At 41.5% G+C, this 18689-nt stretch overlaps 1 protein-coding gene across 1 annotated transcript; it reads right to left on the bottom strand.

Moving 5' to 3' along the window:
- Positions 1-437: 437 nt before the first annotated feature.
- On the bottom strand, positions 438-16191 carry mcoln1a (mucolipin TRP cation channel 1a). Its single transcript, XM_071922530.2, has 14 exons — positions 16041-16191; positions 10269-10543; positions 9272-9439; positions 8312-8468; positions 7176-7257; positions 6747-6843; positions 5131-5230; positions 4524-4630; positions 4032-4181; positions 3817-3918; positions 3544-3666; positions 3063-3269; positions 2746-2876; positions 438-2441 (listed from the first exon to the last, which is right to left on the bottom strand). Exons 1-14 carry the CDS (start codon positions 16069-16071, stop codon positions 2405-2407), a joined length of 1767 nt encoding a protein of 588 aa, XP_071778631.2. The 5' UTR covers positions 16072-16191; the 3' UTR covers positions 438-2404.
- Positions 16192-18689: the final 2498 nt, after the last annotated feature.

The raw sequence follows: 18689 nt of genomic DNA, 5'->3' as shown, positions 1-18689 counted from the left end.
TTACCAGGAAATGAGCTCACCCTATCAGAGCGTTCTCTAAGAGAAGATCCAAAACTGTCATTTCCTTTCCCTGAAGGCTGTAAACCAATGAAGGACACATGTTCGCCATAGCTGTGCTCGTGATGAAGGATCGGTGTTGAGGCTAGACTGAAGGGTTCGTGTGTAAACGCCATATTCATTCATATTATCTCCTCAGTTCTCCTTCCACTTTACATCTTCTTCATCTGCCAACAAAGCAAACGTCTGACTTCAACTCCCATTTCCTTTACAACAACATGGTCTGCTTCAAAAACCCAGACATGATATGAACCACTTGCCCCCTCTGCTGACTATTCAAAGGAACTGCACCAAAAATGGAAAGTAAGGAGGAGAATGATAATGACACTAGATGATAATGAACTGCATAAATGTTAAAATATAAAGGAGTGATCCGGGAAAATAATCAGTTTTTAATCAATGGATTGGCAGTGTGTCACATCCAGAAGACGACTCAACGACAACTCTACTGGCAGCATAAAGTACAGTTCAAGTGCAGACTACACAAAAAACTGATACCTGCAAACTGAATGGCAGGTAAATCTCGGTAAAACGTACATGCAAGCCTTATGGTGGACATTAATTATTAAGGCCATGAATTCATTTGGCATCATTTTGGCATCTAGATCCTTTGTGTAAACACATAAAAACAGAGGGACAACTCATCCCTCCTTCATAAAAAAAAATACTATATTCCTAAAAAACACTTTCTGGAGTCCAGGCTGCGATAGTCCTTCTCCTGTTGTGCGTTTTATGCTACAAAAAAATAAACCTATAATATTCAAACTTCTCTACAGGTTAGAGTTTTAAACAAGACATCATTATGAAGACACAGAAACAGCAGTAGTATAAAAGCATCGTGGGTAAGCATGACAGGACATCATTACAGAGGTAAAAACATGAAGTTGGCCTCTTGTTATCTACCATAAATCATCCCCCATTTTTCCGAGGCAGCTGGACTCAGGAGTGGATGAGGAGCGGCATTGCAAGTCCAGTCGGACTTCTAAAAAATGGATGAACTCCTGTTTGTTCCTTGACGTACTTTGTCCTCATTGAAGAGAGCTACATCTGGGTCAGGAGAACAGCTTTTCCTCGGTGTGGTTGTATTTCCAACGAGCGATGGCGGGTGAGTGAGTGCATCCAAGAGGGGAAACTTCACATAATGATCAACATTTGGATATACCTGTACATACACACACAGACATCTAAAAAGGCAACTAAGTGCAGCAATAAAAAGCATTGAATCCACGTTAAAAAAAAAGAAGCAATGTAACGTGCGAGCATTAGAAACAAGAGCCTCGTGCAGTAGAGTGACAGCTGAAGAGGCCGTTTGAAACGTTATACTGAAGGTGCGGCTCACAGGACAGCAAACAAATCAAGTCAAATCCAAACTTGAAACCCCATATGTGGGCTGGGATTTGATTCCCATTTGAGGCACTTTCTCTTTGGTGCTATCTTTCTGCAAGCCATCACCCACATTGTCTAAATAAAGACAGACTGCATGATGAGGGTGGATTTCCCATTGTTCTTAAAAAAGTAGTGTCTTCTGCCAAGTCATTTATTGGGAAAATGGGAAATTGTAAATTGTATTTAATAACTATCCCACCTGGCAATGTTTAGCAATGAAAGTGTTTCTATTTATAGTTTAAGGGCATTTTGGTATTTCATAGTAATGAGTTGATCATAGGAAAAAGGATACTGCGAATAAGCTTCTATCAGCAAGTGCTCCCTGTGAAATTAATGAGCGCCACTACTTGAGAGCTCCGGCCTCATATGAGGTAAGGTGTCTGGTCAATATCTTCTGAAATATCATATAAGAAAACAACAACAACAACAAAAAACATTCACTACCATGTATGCAATATTCTAATCCACTTCATGGCACTTGAATCCATTTAGAATCTTCATAACAAGTCCTGGTGATGGTTTAGCATTGTGCATCATCATCATCAATAGATAAAAAAAATACTGTACTATGTAACAAAAAACCAACAAGGATTGTCTAACTGGAACTGTGAAATGTCTGTGCTTTAGTCTCTCTCCAGGCAGAGCGATGGTCCAGTTCTTCATCAGCCTTCAGTTTCTTCTTCGTGGAATCAAAAGGACAGCAAACATGACAAGTGCACGCTGAACACAGAGCCACCGATCGCTATATACAGGCTCCCGTATTGTGCTATCATACATGTATGTGGTCTATCATCCTTCTACTGGTCCAACTGACCCCGGCTCCCCCGTCCAGGGGGTGCTGAAGTTTGACCCAGTTTTGGTTGTACGGTGGGGAGTAATTGGGAGTCGGGAGTGTGTGCAGTGTGGCCCTGTGGCCAGCAGGGGCGGCTGCTGAGGCTCCTGGGGTCACCGCAGGTCAACTTCAGTTCACCAGGAGGACGTCCTCGTATGTCGTCGTTCTGGGGGAAACAAACCGGGATGATTCATGCTGTTAGAGTTTACCATAATGTCCTATAGTGCTCATATTTAATATCACAATAAAATGTTCTTAATGAATAATGGATTCCCAACATGTTGGAGCAATGCAGTATTTTTGACTTGATCTTCATCTGTCCCTCACCTTCTGTGGCTCGCTCTTCTTCTGAACACTTACTCACCTGACACTGCATAGATCAAATAACTACCCTAACAAACAGACATAATAGAGAGTTTTTCTTGATTTTGTTGCCCTCTCCCCTCTCTCTTCTGCCCCTTGCGCCCCACCTGTCACAGCAGCAGAAGAAGGAGCAGGGCGAGGTCTCCAGCCCCCTGAACTTCCCGGAGCTCGGCGTGTCCGTACACTCCGCTATGAAGGCGTGCAGGTCCGTGATGTGGATGGGCTCCTGGGTTTGGTGCTGAGGACGTCATAGAGGATATTATTATTTTTCAGTTTGTTTCTCTCCTGTGTCACACTCTGTAGCCTTCTCACCCTTCTCCCAGTCACAAAAACAGTAATAACAAACCTGATTTAACAAAAGTTAAATAAACTAAATTAACAGACATGCCTCCCCACCTCGACCCAAGTCAACTCCGCCACCTACCTTGATGGTCTCGTAGGCTCCCGTGATGAGCGCGATGAAGAGCGACAGCACCATGTAGATGAACAGGGAGATGAAGGTGTAGAGGTAAACTTGGCTGAACACCCACACCAGCGTGCTGCTCTCCTGCATCCCAGTGAACGTCACGAACATGTCGTCCCCGTTGATGAGGGAGAACAGGCACTCCGACACCATGGACAGAGAACGGAACTGAGGGAGAGAACACAGTGCACAATCACAACTAGAAAGTTACCACCCATCTTTATGTCTTCTGTAGGAGCGTGATCAGTATTACATGAAAATGCATTGAAATTAGTTGATTAAAAAACAAAACAAAACATCATTCCTTGAAATAATGAGCGATATTTCAACTTTCTTTTCTTCGCTTGCCCCCCTCCACAGGGAGGTCAGAGGTCAGGGTCAGATATAAAACAGCTCTTTTTTTTAAATTGGTGGGGTGACAGTGTTCCACAGTTTTCTCCACCTTGACATGGTATGGTCCCAGGACGATCCAGCCGCAGAAGCAGTAGCCCAGGTAGATGACGGCCACGCAGCAGCAGAACCGAATCACGTTGGGGAACGCCGCTCGAAGCGTCACGATCAGGATCTATGGCGGGCAGAGAGACATTAGAGGGGAGAAATTACTGTGTGGGAGAGAGTAGAGAGAATAGATAGACATAGACGGATAGATTAACAGGTTTTATTACATTTTCAACGCATTAAGAGGGACATTTTTCTTACATTATCTGTAACTTACATTGTACTTCTGGAAGAACGTGAGGTAGCGAATGACTCCGACCCACACCAAGAGAGTGGAGGTCCCCAACAGGATGCCGCACAAATCATAGGAGGACATAGTCTGTGAGGAGAGAAGGAAGAAATGAAAAATGAAATGTAAATCTAAATGTACCCATGAGGAGAAACTATAGCAGACATCGTCCACTAGAGCGCGTGACGGGGAGCAGGACGGACCTTGGACTCTATGCCCATTTTGATGATGCTGCCAGTGATGGTGAGGAGGTCGCTGACGATAAGGAGGATATACCAGCCGTTAATAAACTCCAAGCGGTCTGCCCAGCGCACTTCACGATCCAGACTGTCCTTAAAGAACTGAACAAACTCCTGAAACACACAGAGAGCAGGAGACAGAGACATTAAGAGACAAAGACAGAAAGAAATGAGGCAAAACTGGCTTTGCGGTAAGATATATGTATATGCAGTGAAAAGATTCATTAACTGTACATTTATATCAGTTATCAAATACTCATCTGCAGTCTATTCACAAATACTGTGAAACATTATGGGGGCCTAAAACAATATGGTCTATTAGTTTTAGACTTTCCCTTTTCTCCTTAATTCTAGCTTTGTAATCTGAGCCACTAAACCAAGCTGTTACATAGATCGCCTTGCTCTTTATTTTCTGTCACGTTTTCCTTTCATTTTGTTGTATATGTACTTCCTTACTCGTTGCAGCAGGATGCCTCTCAGTATGGAGCGTCCACACAGCAGCAGCGACAGTATACAGACCAAAGCCACAGCTACGTCCAACGCAACACGCGTGTAGTTCTCCGCTGAGGGTTTGAGAGAGAAGGCAAAACCGTTAGCAAGAAATAACATCATCTCTGCATGGTTCCCTAACTCCAGCTGAAGGACATCTCAACAGTCTTTCATTGAAGAAATGGACAGAACAGATTTGCTTACTACTACCAACTACTGCTATATAAATATCAGAAATTTAGCCCGCTTGTCTAAATGCTAAACAGCAAATGAATGCTATATTAGGAATATCTAAGCTAATTTCATTCCAGCACATATTTGCAGACTGGTTTCATAATGAAATCTGCGGTTGGTAATGGTATCTGTAAGCCAAAACTTTTCACTTTTAACTCAAACTTCCTCCTTGTCCTTAACACACCTGCTGGCATTCTTGCATTTGTACTAATACTCCTGCTATATTGTACTAAATAGTATTACTACTACTGCAAAATCATATGTTACGTGCTCGTCTCTCCACTTTCCAAGAGTCTCATCCATCATCCATCCATCCGTCCGTCCCTTCTCTGTATCTCACCCTGTCCAGAGACGCTGGTGTCTTTACACTCCTTTATGGACGCCTGGTTTTCTAAACTGATCTTCACCTTGCCGCTGTGAGCCTTGTTGTCCAGGACTATCTGGAGGAGAGAAGAGACCAACAGACAATGAGCTCATGCCTTAGTAAACTACTGTTTTACAGTATTTCAGAAAAGGAAGTGATGTACTATTAAATTCAAGCTCAACTGAAGCTCAGACATGACATACAATTCACCACAAAATTGTGCCACATGATATGCTTTCCATTGAAATCCGTAGAAACGTATGAATGAAAAGTATATATTATATGTATTCACTTAGAAACGTAATGTGGAATGAATATGCTTATCTTGTTGGTGGCACGGCAGGAATTCAGATCTATTCACACGATTTGTATCCGCATTATGTTTCATAACAATGTAGCATTATGAAAGTCACCAAATAGTTAGGTGCTGGAGACTTGAAGTTACCCAATGAGTGCCTGTATGGGTCTTCTTCAACAAGGATAAGTTGTAAGCATGTATGTTTGCATTTAGTATAATACAGATATACATACATTACAATGGTTGGTACCATTTGGTTAATGATAACTGCTGAGCAGGCCGTTTCAAGCCAGCAGATTCAGCCATCCCATTAGCTTATTGTTGTGAAACCATTAGAAATGATTAGGTGTGATGTTGCAAACTAGGTGTGAGCCTCACTGTATGTACAAGGTGGTGTAGATGTGTGTGTCCTGAGCCTTCTGGAGGTGAGCCTAATTCAACCAAACGCCTGTGGTGGCAGGTGCCAGAGTAACTATCATAATAATAATAATAATAATAATAATAATAATAATAATAACCTTTATTTGTATAGCACCTTTCATACACAACATGCAGCTCAAAGTGCTTTACATCAATAAAAGGCAGATAAGAGACAGATAAAAAGATAAAATTCATATAAAAGAACAAGCAAGGTGCATTGCATTAAAAGAATCAAATCAAGTAAAATAGAAAGATAAAAGAACACAACAAATACTCCCACTTTTAGATGCACATTGTGAGTGAACCCATATGTTTTTCTTTAATTTTCTTTTCCCCTGTCCTTCCTGATTCTACTCTTGATCCGATATTTACGTCAGATCTCACTGCCCAAGGCAGACGAGAATCATAGATTCTCCTCTTGGTCAAAAACCTCACCATCCACAGATGGATGAGAATCCATCTGATTCTACTCTTGATCTGATATTTAAGTAATTTTCATAAGTAATATAAATGCATTAACTTAATAGTAAACTAAACTACCAAACTACCAGGTCACTTAATATGACAACAAAGATATTTCTGGCGCAAGCCCTCATTCACTGCCAGTTGGTATTGAGGCCTATTGAAGTGAAAATTAAAAAACATAATGTAAATCATGCAAAGTAACATTATCAGATATATATTAAATGCTCCAGGACTCACTTTCACAAAGCAGAACACTCCCTGTTCAACTCAGAGCTGAATAACTGAAACCTGCTGGGCATTGGCACTACTGGGGATTGAACCAATAGCACTTTGACTACTAGGCAGCCTCTCTAACCAGCCAAGGGCCAAGAACTCGTCTCCTCTTTGCCTTTGGGTGTGTGTTGCTCACCGTTATGTAAAAAGTGTAGCAGTCGGGGATCTCGTTGTTGATGATGGTCTGTATATTGATTGCCTTCAGCTGGAACTCTATAGTGACATTAATGAGCCTTGGAAAAGAGGAAACAGAGAGAGAGAGACAGTGAGACAGAGTGGTTGGCAGAGGCAGAAAGACATTTCACTGACATTGGACACATTTTCTCAGCACAGATAACCTAATAACGCCCTATAATTCTATTACACACAACATCCAACTTAATCATACAGGTATGTGTGTAAGTGTGTCAAGGGACTTGATCCAGTGTTCTCGCATGCATGCTTGAGTGTGCGTGTGCAGCAGAGATAAGGGACTTGTTGAATGTCATCAGATACGACAGACATAATCTCCCTAATGGAGGCCAAACGAGGAGAAGCTGGAGCCACGTGAAATATGAAGCCTTACTTGTGGAACTTGAGGGTGAAGTTCTTGTAGCCGCTGGTGAGCGGAGCTGGAGGGACAGACAGAGGGTTCACTCCAATACAGTCTGGAGACAGAGAAAAGAGACATTTACAGTCAGCACTGGTATATAGCTACTGTCAAACAGAGTAAAAAAATGGAAAAATGGGGTTAATGTAGCTGCCATTTATAGTAGAAAGTGATATAGGGAAACTATCACAGTGAAACTGATTTGCACTTCCAATTTAGGGCATGTGGTTGTTGCACTATATAAATAAAAGAATGTACAATCTTATCAAGCAGCCCATCAGGAAGAGGCATTTGAGATACAGGTGGTCTCACATTTTAAATACGTGTTTATTTCTGCTGTTCATCTTGCTTCCTCTTCATTTGGTCAAATTTGACTCAAGCGTGCGCTCATTTGAGGAAGTGGGACACTCTCCACGTGTGTGACATCGTTGGGTGTGTGTGTGTGTGTGTGCCAGAGAACAACCGTGCCATGCTTTAAAAACACTGTTGGAGAATGTTGTTTTTAGACAACAATAATGAAAGAAACAACGTTACACATAGAAAAATGCTGGTGACAAAGAGCAACTTCACAGAACAAAAGATATTATAGGACAAAAACATGAAGGAGGATATAGGATGATGGATTACAAAAAAAGAAAAAACAACAATCTAGCAGTCAAATTACCTTTTCATTGTTCATAAGCCTATAAGTGTACCTTTTGTAGTGTAGCTTTTTTTTCTCTTAGATTTAGCATTGTACTTCCTATATTGTCATTATCGCTTTAGAAACAGGCTGAATACGGGAACATTACAGTTACATGCATCTGCAGGAGTTCAACATGTGAATGCATGCACTTCTGCAAAGGTAACCAGTAACCACATATGGAAAGAAGAAAGTCTATACCTCAAAACTCCCATTTTCACGGTTCTGAGAGTAATTTCATTTTTTAGAGAATTCTTTATGTTATTTCTTCCCAAGAGCTGAAGAAGGCTTAACCAATAGTTAGTGACGTTTGATCTGATGTCATTTCACACCACCAACCACATAAAAGGAACACTGCGCAAATCCGCTTTCTAGCACTGTCAGCGATCTTAATGGAAATCTTTCATATTATACAGTGTTGTTCCTGTACCTGTGATGATGTGAGGGTCTATACTGAAGGTGTCGTTGGCTGGGTCGATGCGTCCTTTCTTGTAGTACTGCTGGCAGAGGGAGAGGGCGCTGCCGTTCACCCCAACACCGTAGACATAGGCATAGCGTCCCACTGTGGTCTCTGGTAAGGCCAGATACTGGGGAGAAGGGAGAAGGGAGAATGAGGGCTCTGATTCAGTTAAAACAAGTTGGAAGTGCATCACTGCCTCTGCACTCTCTGCGGTCTTCCTGTGATTTTCTGTTGTTGGTTATTTATACCCAGCGTAGATCCATCAGAACTCTGCTTGCCTATAGTCCAGGCTTGTAGAGCGTGGAATACTGTGGAAACTCAACATCGAGAAGAACCACTGCCGCAAAATACTGAAAAACAGTGTCTTTTCCTGCACTTGCCAGCACTCTAAAAAGCATTTTTCAGTAGTGCTGGGTTTATCTATTTTTCACTGTATCTAGAGAGAGGAACCAGTTCTAACACGGAACGCTACACAGAAGTAATTACATGTGTTGCACCCTTCTTGATCAGGAAGTGTTTGGCCACTGTATAAGCTGTTAAGAGTAATTCCCTTTTAGAGAACTGCATATATGCTTGTATTGTCCTTCTCTCCGTGCATGAGTAAACTTTGAATACAAGTTGCTCTGTTATGATGGAGCTTATAAGCTTATCAAATGATAAGAAAATGATAATGGCCACCACAGCAATTAAATAGATAGAAAGGGGACTTTGTGTTCTATCATACTAATCTCCTTTGATACAGGTATCACATGATAACGAATCAGCTTTCTTAATCTCACCTTATATCCATGACAACAACAAGCATTATGTAGCAACTATCTTAAGGTTACCAGTAAAATCACAGTTAAAATGTATTGATTTGATCTAGGCCGGTCTGTTTATGAGTGGGTGGATGTATCTAAGCGCCGTCTATGTTTCTTTAAGACCGACCTGGTCCACGGCGTAGAAGATGTGGTCGTAGACGTCGCTCTGCGTGTAAACGGCGAAGGAGTCATCTGAGGCCTCGTCGTAGTCCTTGAGGAAGAGGTGCTTGAAGGTCATGGTGTTCTCCTCCTTGAAGGTCACCACCACCTGGTTACTCAGGCCAAACAGCACCAACTGCAGCAAGGAGGGGAGGGGTGGTAAAGGCAAATATGGCGGGGAAGTAAGAAAGAGGGGTAACGGACAGACAGAATGAGAGAAAACGTTGATGAGTCAAAAGGGAATGAGGGAGGAGAGCGAGGGAAAAAGAGAAACTCAATTAAAAGCATACTTGAATTTACTTCTCTTATCCTGAGGCGGTGCATCCCAGGAGCGCCAACAAGCCTGCAGGCTTTGTGTTTAAGAGCTATGCTTTAATTTATGGCTCGTCTATCAGGTCCTCTGTGCGTTTTTGCACTTCAAGCTCATATAAATGTCTGACTATTGAATTTATCTCCTGTGAGCTGCACATTTCATAACCATAGAGACTGACACCTGCCTCCTCCAGCACCACAACACAACTCGCTATGCAAACCAGCATGTGTCACTCTCACTGATATGAAAATCAAAACTGAAATGATTAGAAAGATTGGGTAGATGAAGGGACACACAGACAGACAGATAGAGACTGACTGACTGAATACTAAATATTCCCCTGAAAACAGCACTCTGCTGTCTTCTGAGCATGCAATCTGTTTGAAAGAGTTGACAATGTTATGGCGTGAGACAATTGTTGGTCAGTTAGTCCAACAGAGGTTCACAGAAACTCAGACACAACTTAAACTTTTCAAATTGTCACACGTCTAGAAAGAGGATATGGCAAGACTCAGGGACCAATTTTAGACAGTGCAACCAGAGTATAGGCCTATTTAAAGCAAAATGGCAGCCTGATTGAAGGAATGTGGATGTAAGAGTTAGACTATCATCTGGTTATGATGAAAAAAATAAGCCTGAACATGTAATGTACCTGCACTGTGACAATAATGATCTTGAGCAGCTGCAGGCCCAGCTTGAAGGGCTTGCGGCCCTTAGCTTGGTACTTCTCACAGGGGCTCATGAAGAAGTATTTCAACTTCCTGCGAAGGGCCTCCTCTTCCGGGTCCGCCCCCATCCAATGACCCGCCATCGCCGCGGGGAACTGAGGGCTGCCGTGGCCGTTGCCGTGATGGCTACCATGGTGGTCGTGCTCGTCGCTGCTGTCCGTGGAGCCGTAGCGAGTGACTGAGGACAGTCTGCCTCTTGCTAGATGAGAGGAGAGAGAGGACTCAGGATCAGGATCAGGACTCAAAAACACTACTCAAAAACACTTGATATACAAAGTCCCTGGTATATCAAAGAGTGTGAAATCCAGGATAAATGCCTCAAGCTGACCAGCACAAGAACATCCCACAAGCATGCAAGCTGCCATTGAGCTTCTGATGGTCTAGTGAAAATATAATAAGGTTTGAAAACACCTTGCAGCGAGTAAGCACATCTCAAAACATCTTTTGTTTTGGTATTTATCAAGTGTGACTTGTTGGTGACTGAAAACCCGTATGGCTTTTCATTTTTCATTATGTATGACATGATCAGCCGGGACCTGGTCACAAGACCGATACACGGGAGAAGGTCAAGACAATGATGACAAAACAAGCGAGTGTCCTTGACAATAACGCAGTAGGACCTTAGGACCAGAACGCATTTTGCTTTTACCAATTCGACCGCTGTGACTCAAGCATCAAAACTGCGGGTTAGAAGGAAAGCGTGAATCACATGAATTGAGCTGGATTTCCAAAGAACTAGTTCCAATTCTAGTCATTGACGTTACGATTGCGTAACTTGACTCTTAACTTTTAATTTAATATTAACTTTTAATAACTTGCATGGCCTCAGTAGTCATTAATCCCAAAGTAGTTCTCCAACTCTCAAAGGAATACACAGGAGTTTTTGGGAAATTAGCTCATTGCTCAACATACCTGTTGTGATGACAGTGACAGAAACCAACGTCATTCATCTGTGAGTCACAGCAGTTTCTATGACTCACACATGAATGATGTGTGTAAAGTAAGAAGACTGACCTTTTATTAAAAGCTATTATTATAGCAATTATTATTGTATTATAGTGATTATTATTGTACTACCTGTAAATTCATGAATTGAATAATAATTACATATCATTCAATCAATATAGCTGATGTAGCCAGGTTTATTTTTGGAACTATTTCAGGTGAGCAACAACGTATTCATCCACTGCGATGTAATTTGTAGCTGCACACAGTCTTACACCACTTTTACTTCTTATGGAAACGGGGAAAGTAGTCCTTGGTAGTGCAACACTGTGTTATTTTTATAAGATTTTATATGCAAATTATACTAATCGAATCAAATCAAATCTGCCATATTTAGCCACTTATTTAAGATTATTTACCATTTAGCTTTAGAGCTGCTACAGGTTCTACTTCCCATACTTTTGTGATAATACTAGTCGCCTACAATCACTTAACAAAAAGAACGGGTTCAGAACTAACACAGTATCTACTAGCCTGAACTGCTGACGCTGCTTCCCAGCGACAGCATCCTGTCAGCACGGCACGCGCCCCCGAGTCCTACAGCCCGTCTTCAGCTTTCACCTCAGTCTGACACCTTTCCTTTGTGTTTCACTGGCTGTGATCTCGTACTCTTCACCCTCAGGTATTAAGTGACAGCCTCTGTTCTTGTTCGCCTAGCTCTCTCTACCTCTGCATACTTATCCATCAGCGTCTGTTCATCAGCAGCCTCCGAGGTGAGAGAACAGGGTCTGGCTACTTGAAGCGTTCACTGCAAGAATCACAGAAGTCTGGTTTTCATTTTTTTTTGGAACAGCCGACACCCTTCCAGCTACGCAGCCAATCCAAACTACTGGAAGTATGAATAATAAATACGATCTAAAAAGCACACAGCCTCTACTGTCTTAACCTTCTTCTTTAACTAATGCTTCTTTGAGTAATGCTTTCCTCTTTTGCACTCCAAATGATGCAGATTGAATGCAACTGTACCTTCCTCCTTTACATACAGGCGCGTGGTTTTGCTGCGGATGATTGGCGTGAAGCTATGTCTGCCGGTAACCTAACGCTGACACCGGAGCGGCAGATGACTGGAAGATAGGAGAGGCAGATTCCTGGGATGGTTAGGTAGCGAGAGCTGACAATTCTTAAAAGTCCGGCCTGACTGGGTTCATCAAGGGTAAGACCACAAAAAAAGTATTAAGGTACATGGACTATACCCACTCCAGTCTTTGGGCTGAAATAGCATTAAGACCCTGTGGCACTATTTTCCACTGAAGCTATCAAAAATTGTTTTAGGCAGGCTGACAGCTATTCTCGGCAGGTCGTAATGTACGGTAAATAGCGACGCCCACTTTATACGCACTTCTCAGGTGAATCGTTGTTGACACATAGACAAATACCCACTTCCTCGTGTATCACTGCTCGACTTGTTAAATATTGACTGTGGGCAACCCTGCATGCTGTGGACTGGTCACTCTCACTGATATCATCTCAAATAATGAATTTCAACTAAAAAACTTGATCTTGAGATGAAAAGGGGAATGATAGGAGAGGGTGAGAGAGAGAGAGAGAGAGAGAGAGAGAGAGAGAGGGGCAGATTTCACTTCACTTTCTGCGTTGGAAGCATCTGACTGAGCCAGACGACCGAGCTGATTATTCACGTCGGACACAATGTTGGTCAGTGTGTTGCGGCTTCACAGCAACTCACCGCATCTCATGGGAAACCACAAATCACAACGTAGCCTAATCACCCCAAGTCCTCGTCACATGTTTCGTAGCTTGCTAGACCCCCAGGCTACACGATAAAGAAACAACGAAGAATGGGGTCAGTCAGCTTGTTCGACCGCTGCACATTCAGGGAGGACCTGGCTGGCTTGGCAGGTTTAAAGGTTTGTTCCCATTCCAATAAAAAGCATTTATGGTTTTAGGGCATGTGTTGATTGTTGCAGCCATGGGAATCTCATGTAAGAACGACTAGCCTCTATAGCCCGTGCCGGCACGTGCGTCAGATAAAACGGGTCAGGATGGTTCCAAACTCCACAGACCATAAGTCAGCACAGGACAAACACACAGCGCGGCGGTTTCACCGGTGGAAAAGGGAAGTGAAACAGGAGGAATAAACCACTGTTGTACAATGTCGGTCAGCAGTGCCAGTAAACAAGATGAAGGTTCACCAGAACATGACATTATGCACAAAGACAAAACAACCATCTGATTTATTCTACAGCAAACAGAGAAAAACAGTCTGGTTCCTGAGAGAGTGGGAGTGAATGTTGCTTCATTTGATATCTGTGCTGGGAGTTGGCACACCTCCAGATTCATGTAGCCCAATATTCTGTGGTGCTGCAACCAAAAAATAAATGATTTGATGTTTGTCAATCCTTCAGTGTATTATACACATTGACAATGAGCAACCGCAGTGCTTAGATTCATTTCTATACAATTAGTTTGCAGGAGGATCAGTTTGCAGCTACAACTTTGAAGCATGGGAATAGCTTTGATTTCACAATGCTAAGAGTTCAGCTGAGAATTTTAAAGTTTTTAAATCTTGTTTAACTTGTTTTTGTTCAATATCTGTAGGGCAAGCCTCTCTGAAATATGCCAACTGTGCATGACTCAGCTTGGGGAATAAGTGTTGATTAAGATTTTATGATTCCCTCATGTGGTTGACTGCAGTCTAAACCAAACCCATATTCCTAAAGGTCACTTCCCACAACCAAAACCTGCTGCTGACCGCTGAGAATTCATAGCTGCTAGGATATGAGTGACATATCTAGGTGAGCGCTAGGCTTATATGGAATTTGCTGAGGTTGACAGCATTTTAATTAAAACAGACCGGGCAGACGAGGTGTCCCGGCCTTGACAGGGGTTACGTGCCTCTGTCTCCCTCTCGAAAAAACAGGTGAGAAGAATGAAAAACAGCCAAAAGAATCCAACCACTTAACATTTCGCGTCGACTGTGGGTGGGAAGCAAAGTGCCAACCAGATCTTTGATCAGAGGAGTGTGTCGATCGTCACGGCCGATAGCCATCGGACAAACAAAGGTGTGTGCGGGCGATTTAGCGTGCCACCGGGTTTGACACTGTGCGATAGAGTCACTCAGCGTGAATGAATCTGTGGAAATATCCGGCCCTTCCGGTTCACAACAGTCCGTGCAGACGGTGACTTGGGCAGATGTAGCTATCCATCTGTCAATCAAAATCACAACCGCAGCTGAAAACCTGTCAACAACTTAGTATCACAGACTGGATCTAGCTTGGCAGTCTGCAGGAAGAGGCCACCCACGGACAGCACAAGTCCCAAAACTCCACTTGCACTTCTCAAACAATAATGGATGCTATACTGATATGCAAGTTATGGTTTATATGCAGGTTGGATGTGTTTTACCTACAGATTTGAAGGATAAAGTCAGGGAAGATGCCATTTCACCAGTCCACAACCCCAATATAACCTATTATCCTAAATGCAGTTTTGTTGCAGCACTGCCGTCGACCTTTTCCATGAGCTTTAGGCTCCACTTCACCTCCTAATGCAAGACAACCTGGTTGTTAGGATGGGAGAAGAGAGAGAGAGAGAGGCCATGAAGCTGACTGAACACTATACAATGTTTAGGCTACATACACTAGGCCTTAATGGGTGTGTATGATTCCTAGATCCATAAAGCAGAACGAAGAAAAGGCACATTGGTAATAAAACAATTAAAAAACCCTTCACTGTAAAGATGGAGCCGTGCATCACTCCGCCCCGCTCTGACAATCCTACCAAACACGGAAAATTTGATCATGCGTGAGAGCAGCTTATGAAACAGTGTTAGGGCTGTTATCATGCATGAAAGAGCCAGACCCTTCACATCGACTTAATTCAGTAGATTTGCTGGAGAGACGTGTGTGTGTGTGTTTGTGTGTGTGTGTGTGTGTGGGGGGGGTGTCATATAACAATAACCTCTTTTAGTTTGTGTTTCAGGAAATCCAAGAAAGCCTACAATCATTGCAGCCTCGGAAATTAGGGCAAGTACTTCACACAGAGGTGCAGTAGGATAGTTCCACTAATAACACTAATATTAAGTCAGGTTGACTGAATTTAAAGGTGCATTCTATTCTACTCTGATCCTACTCTATTCCCTCTGCCACAAGGCAATAACCAATACATTTTTCATAGTTTAATGCTTTTTTAAAAGTATAATTGATTTGTTTATGTTGGTGGCTGCCACTGCCTTATGCCTTATGATAATCCCCTGACTGGAGGCCGTAGTTTAACAACTTTTTAATTCACCACTACATCGCTGCCTAAAAAGGTGCTGGCACTGACACATTTGTGTATTATTACATGACTTAACTGGGAGGGGATAGATGCAAAACCACACTGTGTCAACAAGGATTATACTGACTCATCATAGCAACCACTTGATGTTGAGACGCTGAACCAAGCTGTTTGGGGGGGGGGAAACACACTTGGCAATAATGACTAACGTTAGTTCAGCTGCCCAGAAGATGACAGTGCAGAAATACAATAGCTGACGACGGACCGTATTGTTATGGATGAGACGTCTCATTGAGTCTCTATAGAGTTGGTTAGAAACCTAGTAGCTGTAAGTCCTAAAACAATTAAACGCTTTATGGAACTTTGCAAAACTGTCCATAAATAAGAGAACTTGAAGAAAAATGGCAAAGTCTCTAACGTTACTAGCTTATTTCCAAATGTTGACAGAACTTTACCTGCGGCGTCCTGGTTGCCGGGCGCAGCCATGAAGTTGAACGTTTAAAAAAAACAATAAACAAGTAAATGACATAAAATTCAGACTATTGGTTCCGTAAATACAGTAACGTTAGCAATACAAGCTCCAATAGGTTAATAGTCTCCGTGCAGACAGCTGTCCTAAAACACGAGTCGGACGAGTTGTTCTGTTGCCCCAAACTCTCTTCCTCACACACGTCATGTGACGTACACCATGTGATAGAAATAGCAAAGATCGTCTATTGAGTTGATGAATCACTCGACGGTCAGTCTGTCCTAAAACGTACGACCTGAGACATACAGCTAAAATTTATGAATTTGAATTTTAAAATTTAAGAAAAAAGCCAAACCTAAATTAGTCTAGCCAGGTACAATCTGTGTCCATTGCAAACCTAGCGCAGAAATGGACTACAAGTTCCACTATCTTGCATCAGAGCAGTCAGTTGGAAGAAATGTTTTGTGCTAGTTTGCAAGTTATTAAGTGATTTTTGGACCTAACAAGTAACAAGCCTGTCGAGTTGCTCATTGTCAAGCCTAATATATAATATAGCATGACAACACTGTCCTACATGGTCACATTTGGAATGATTTGTGTCTCTTTGCGTCTGTTAACATCATTTTCATCATTCTTGATTGAGGACACTACAGCTGTGCGAGCTGTAAAGTAGGAGGGCATTGTAGTAGCTGTCATGGAAATGTCAGTACCTGACAGTGAAAAAGAATATTTCTCAGAATCAAGGTTGAAACATGTACAGTATATGCAATGGCAAAATGAAACATTTTTCCTACCCAGTAGAACACACTTAGTATGGAAGCCCGTTTCCGCCACCTGATAAAAAAAATGTGGCACTTTTCTCTTTTTTTCCATCATGAATTGAGATGCTAAGTCATTATTATGAGATGCTAAGTCATAATTATGAGATGCTTAGTCATTATTATGAGATGTTAAATATTTATTATGAGATGCTTAGTCATTATTATGAGATGCTAAGTCATAATTATGAGATGCTTAGTCATTATTATGAGATGTTAAGTATTTATTATGAGATGCTTAGTCATTATTATGAGATGCTAAGTCATAATTATGAGATGCTTAGTCATTATTATGAGATGTTAAGTCATATTTATGAGATACTATCTCATAATTATGAGATTCTAAGTCATTATTATGAGCTACTATCTCATAATAAATCATAATAAATCTCATATTTCTGGCCTACACCAGCCACTTTATCAGGTACACCTATCTAGTAGCAGCTGGTCATCTGTTGCTGTAGCCCATTTATCATAAGGGCCACAACTTGTGTGTTCAGACGCCCTTCTGCACTCAACTGTTGTAAAGACTGTTATTGGAGCATTTGTGGCCTTTCTGTTAGCTTGAACCAGTCTGTCCATTCTCCTCTGACCTCTGACCTCTCATTAATAAACTGTTTTCGGCCACAGAACTGCGGCTCACTGGATGTTTTTGGTTTATCACACCATTCTCTGTAAACACTAGAGACTGTAGTGCATGAAAATCCCAAGAGGGCAGCTGTTTCTGAGATGCTGAACTACCACGTCTGGCACCAACAATCGCACCAATCAGTCAAAGTTGCTTAGATCACGCATCTTGCCCATTCTAATGTTTGGTCAAACAAAAAACTAAACCACTTCACCATGTCTGCATGCTTTATATATGGAGTTGCAGCCACATGATTTCACTGTTTGGAGGAGCAGACTGTTTGTGTTAACAAGCAGGTGTACCTAATAAAGTGGCCTGTGAGTGTCATATTTATAAGATACTATCTCATGATTATTACTTAGTATCTCATAATAATGACTTAGCATCTCATAATTATGACTTAGTATCTCATAATAATGACTTGGCATCTCATAATAATGACTTAGCATCTCATAATTATGACTTAGTATCTCATAATAATGACTTGGCATCTCATAATAATGACTTAGCATCTCATAATTATGACTTAGTATCTCATAATAATGACTTGGCATCTCATAATAATGACTTAGCATCTCATAATTATGACTTAGTATCTCATAATAATGACTTAGCATCTCATAGTAGTGACTTAGTATCTCATAATAATGACTTAGCATCTCATAATAGTGACTTAGCGTCTCATAATTATGACTTAGTATCTCATAATGACTTAGCATCTCATAATAATGCCTTAGCATCTCATAATTATAACTTAGTATCTCATAATAATGACTTAGCATCTCATAATAATGCCATACCATCTCATAATTATGACTTAGTATCTCATAATAATGACTTAGCATCTCATAATGACTTAGCATCTCATAATAATGACTTAGCATCTCATAATAATGACTTAGCATCTCATAATAATGCCTTAGCATCTCATAATTATGACTTAGCATCTCATAATAATGACTTAACATCTCATAATTATGACTTAGCATCTCATAATTATGAGATGCTAAGTCATAATATTGAGAACATTTTTTTAATTCATGATGGAAAAGAGAAAAGTGCCAGATTTTTTTTAACAGGTGGCGGAAATGGGCTTCCATACACACTTAGCCTACTTGAAACATTAAAGTAATTATAACTAGTAAAATGACAATGAATGGTTGGTTAATATGAGAAAACCCTTCCAGAA

This window comes from Centroberyx gerrardi, chromosome 3, assembly GCF_048128805.1.
Source record: "Centroberyx gerrardi isolate f3 chromosome 3, fCenGer3.hap1.cur.20231027, whole genome shotgun sequence".
Taxonomy (NCBI): Eukaryota; Metazoa; Chordata; class Actinopteri; order Beryciformes; family Berycidae; genus Centroberyx; species Centroberyx gerrardi.
This window is presented reverse-complemented; position numbering and strand designations above follow the sequence as displayed.

Coding starts and splice junctions, on each gene's coding strand:
- mcoln1a (XM_071922530.2), bottom strand. CDS start 16,071: ATGGCTGCGCCCGGCAACCAGGACGCCGCAG. Junction 4,182..4,523: donor GAGGCATCCTGCTGCAACGA/GTAAGGAAGTAC, acceptor TGTGTGTTTCAG/GAGTTTGTTCAGTTCTTTAA. Junction 3,919..4,031: donor AAATGGGCATAGAGTCCAAG/GTCCGTCCTGCT, acceptor CTCTCCTCACAG/ACTATGTCCTCCTATGATTT.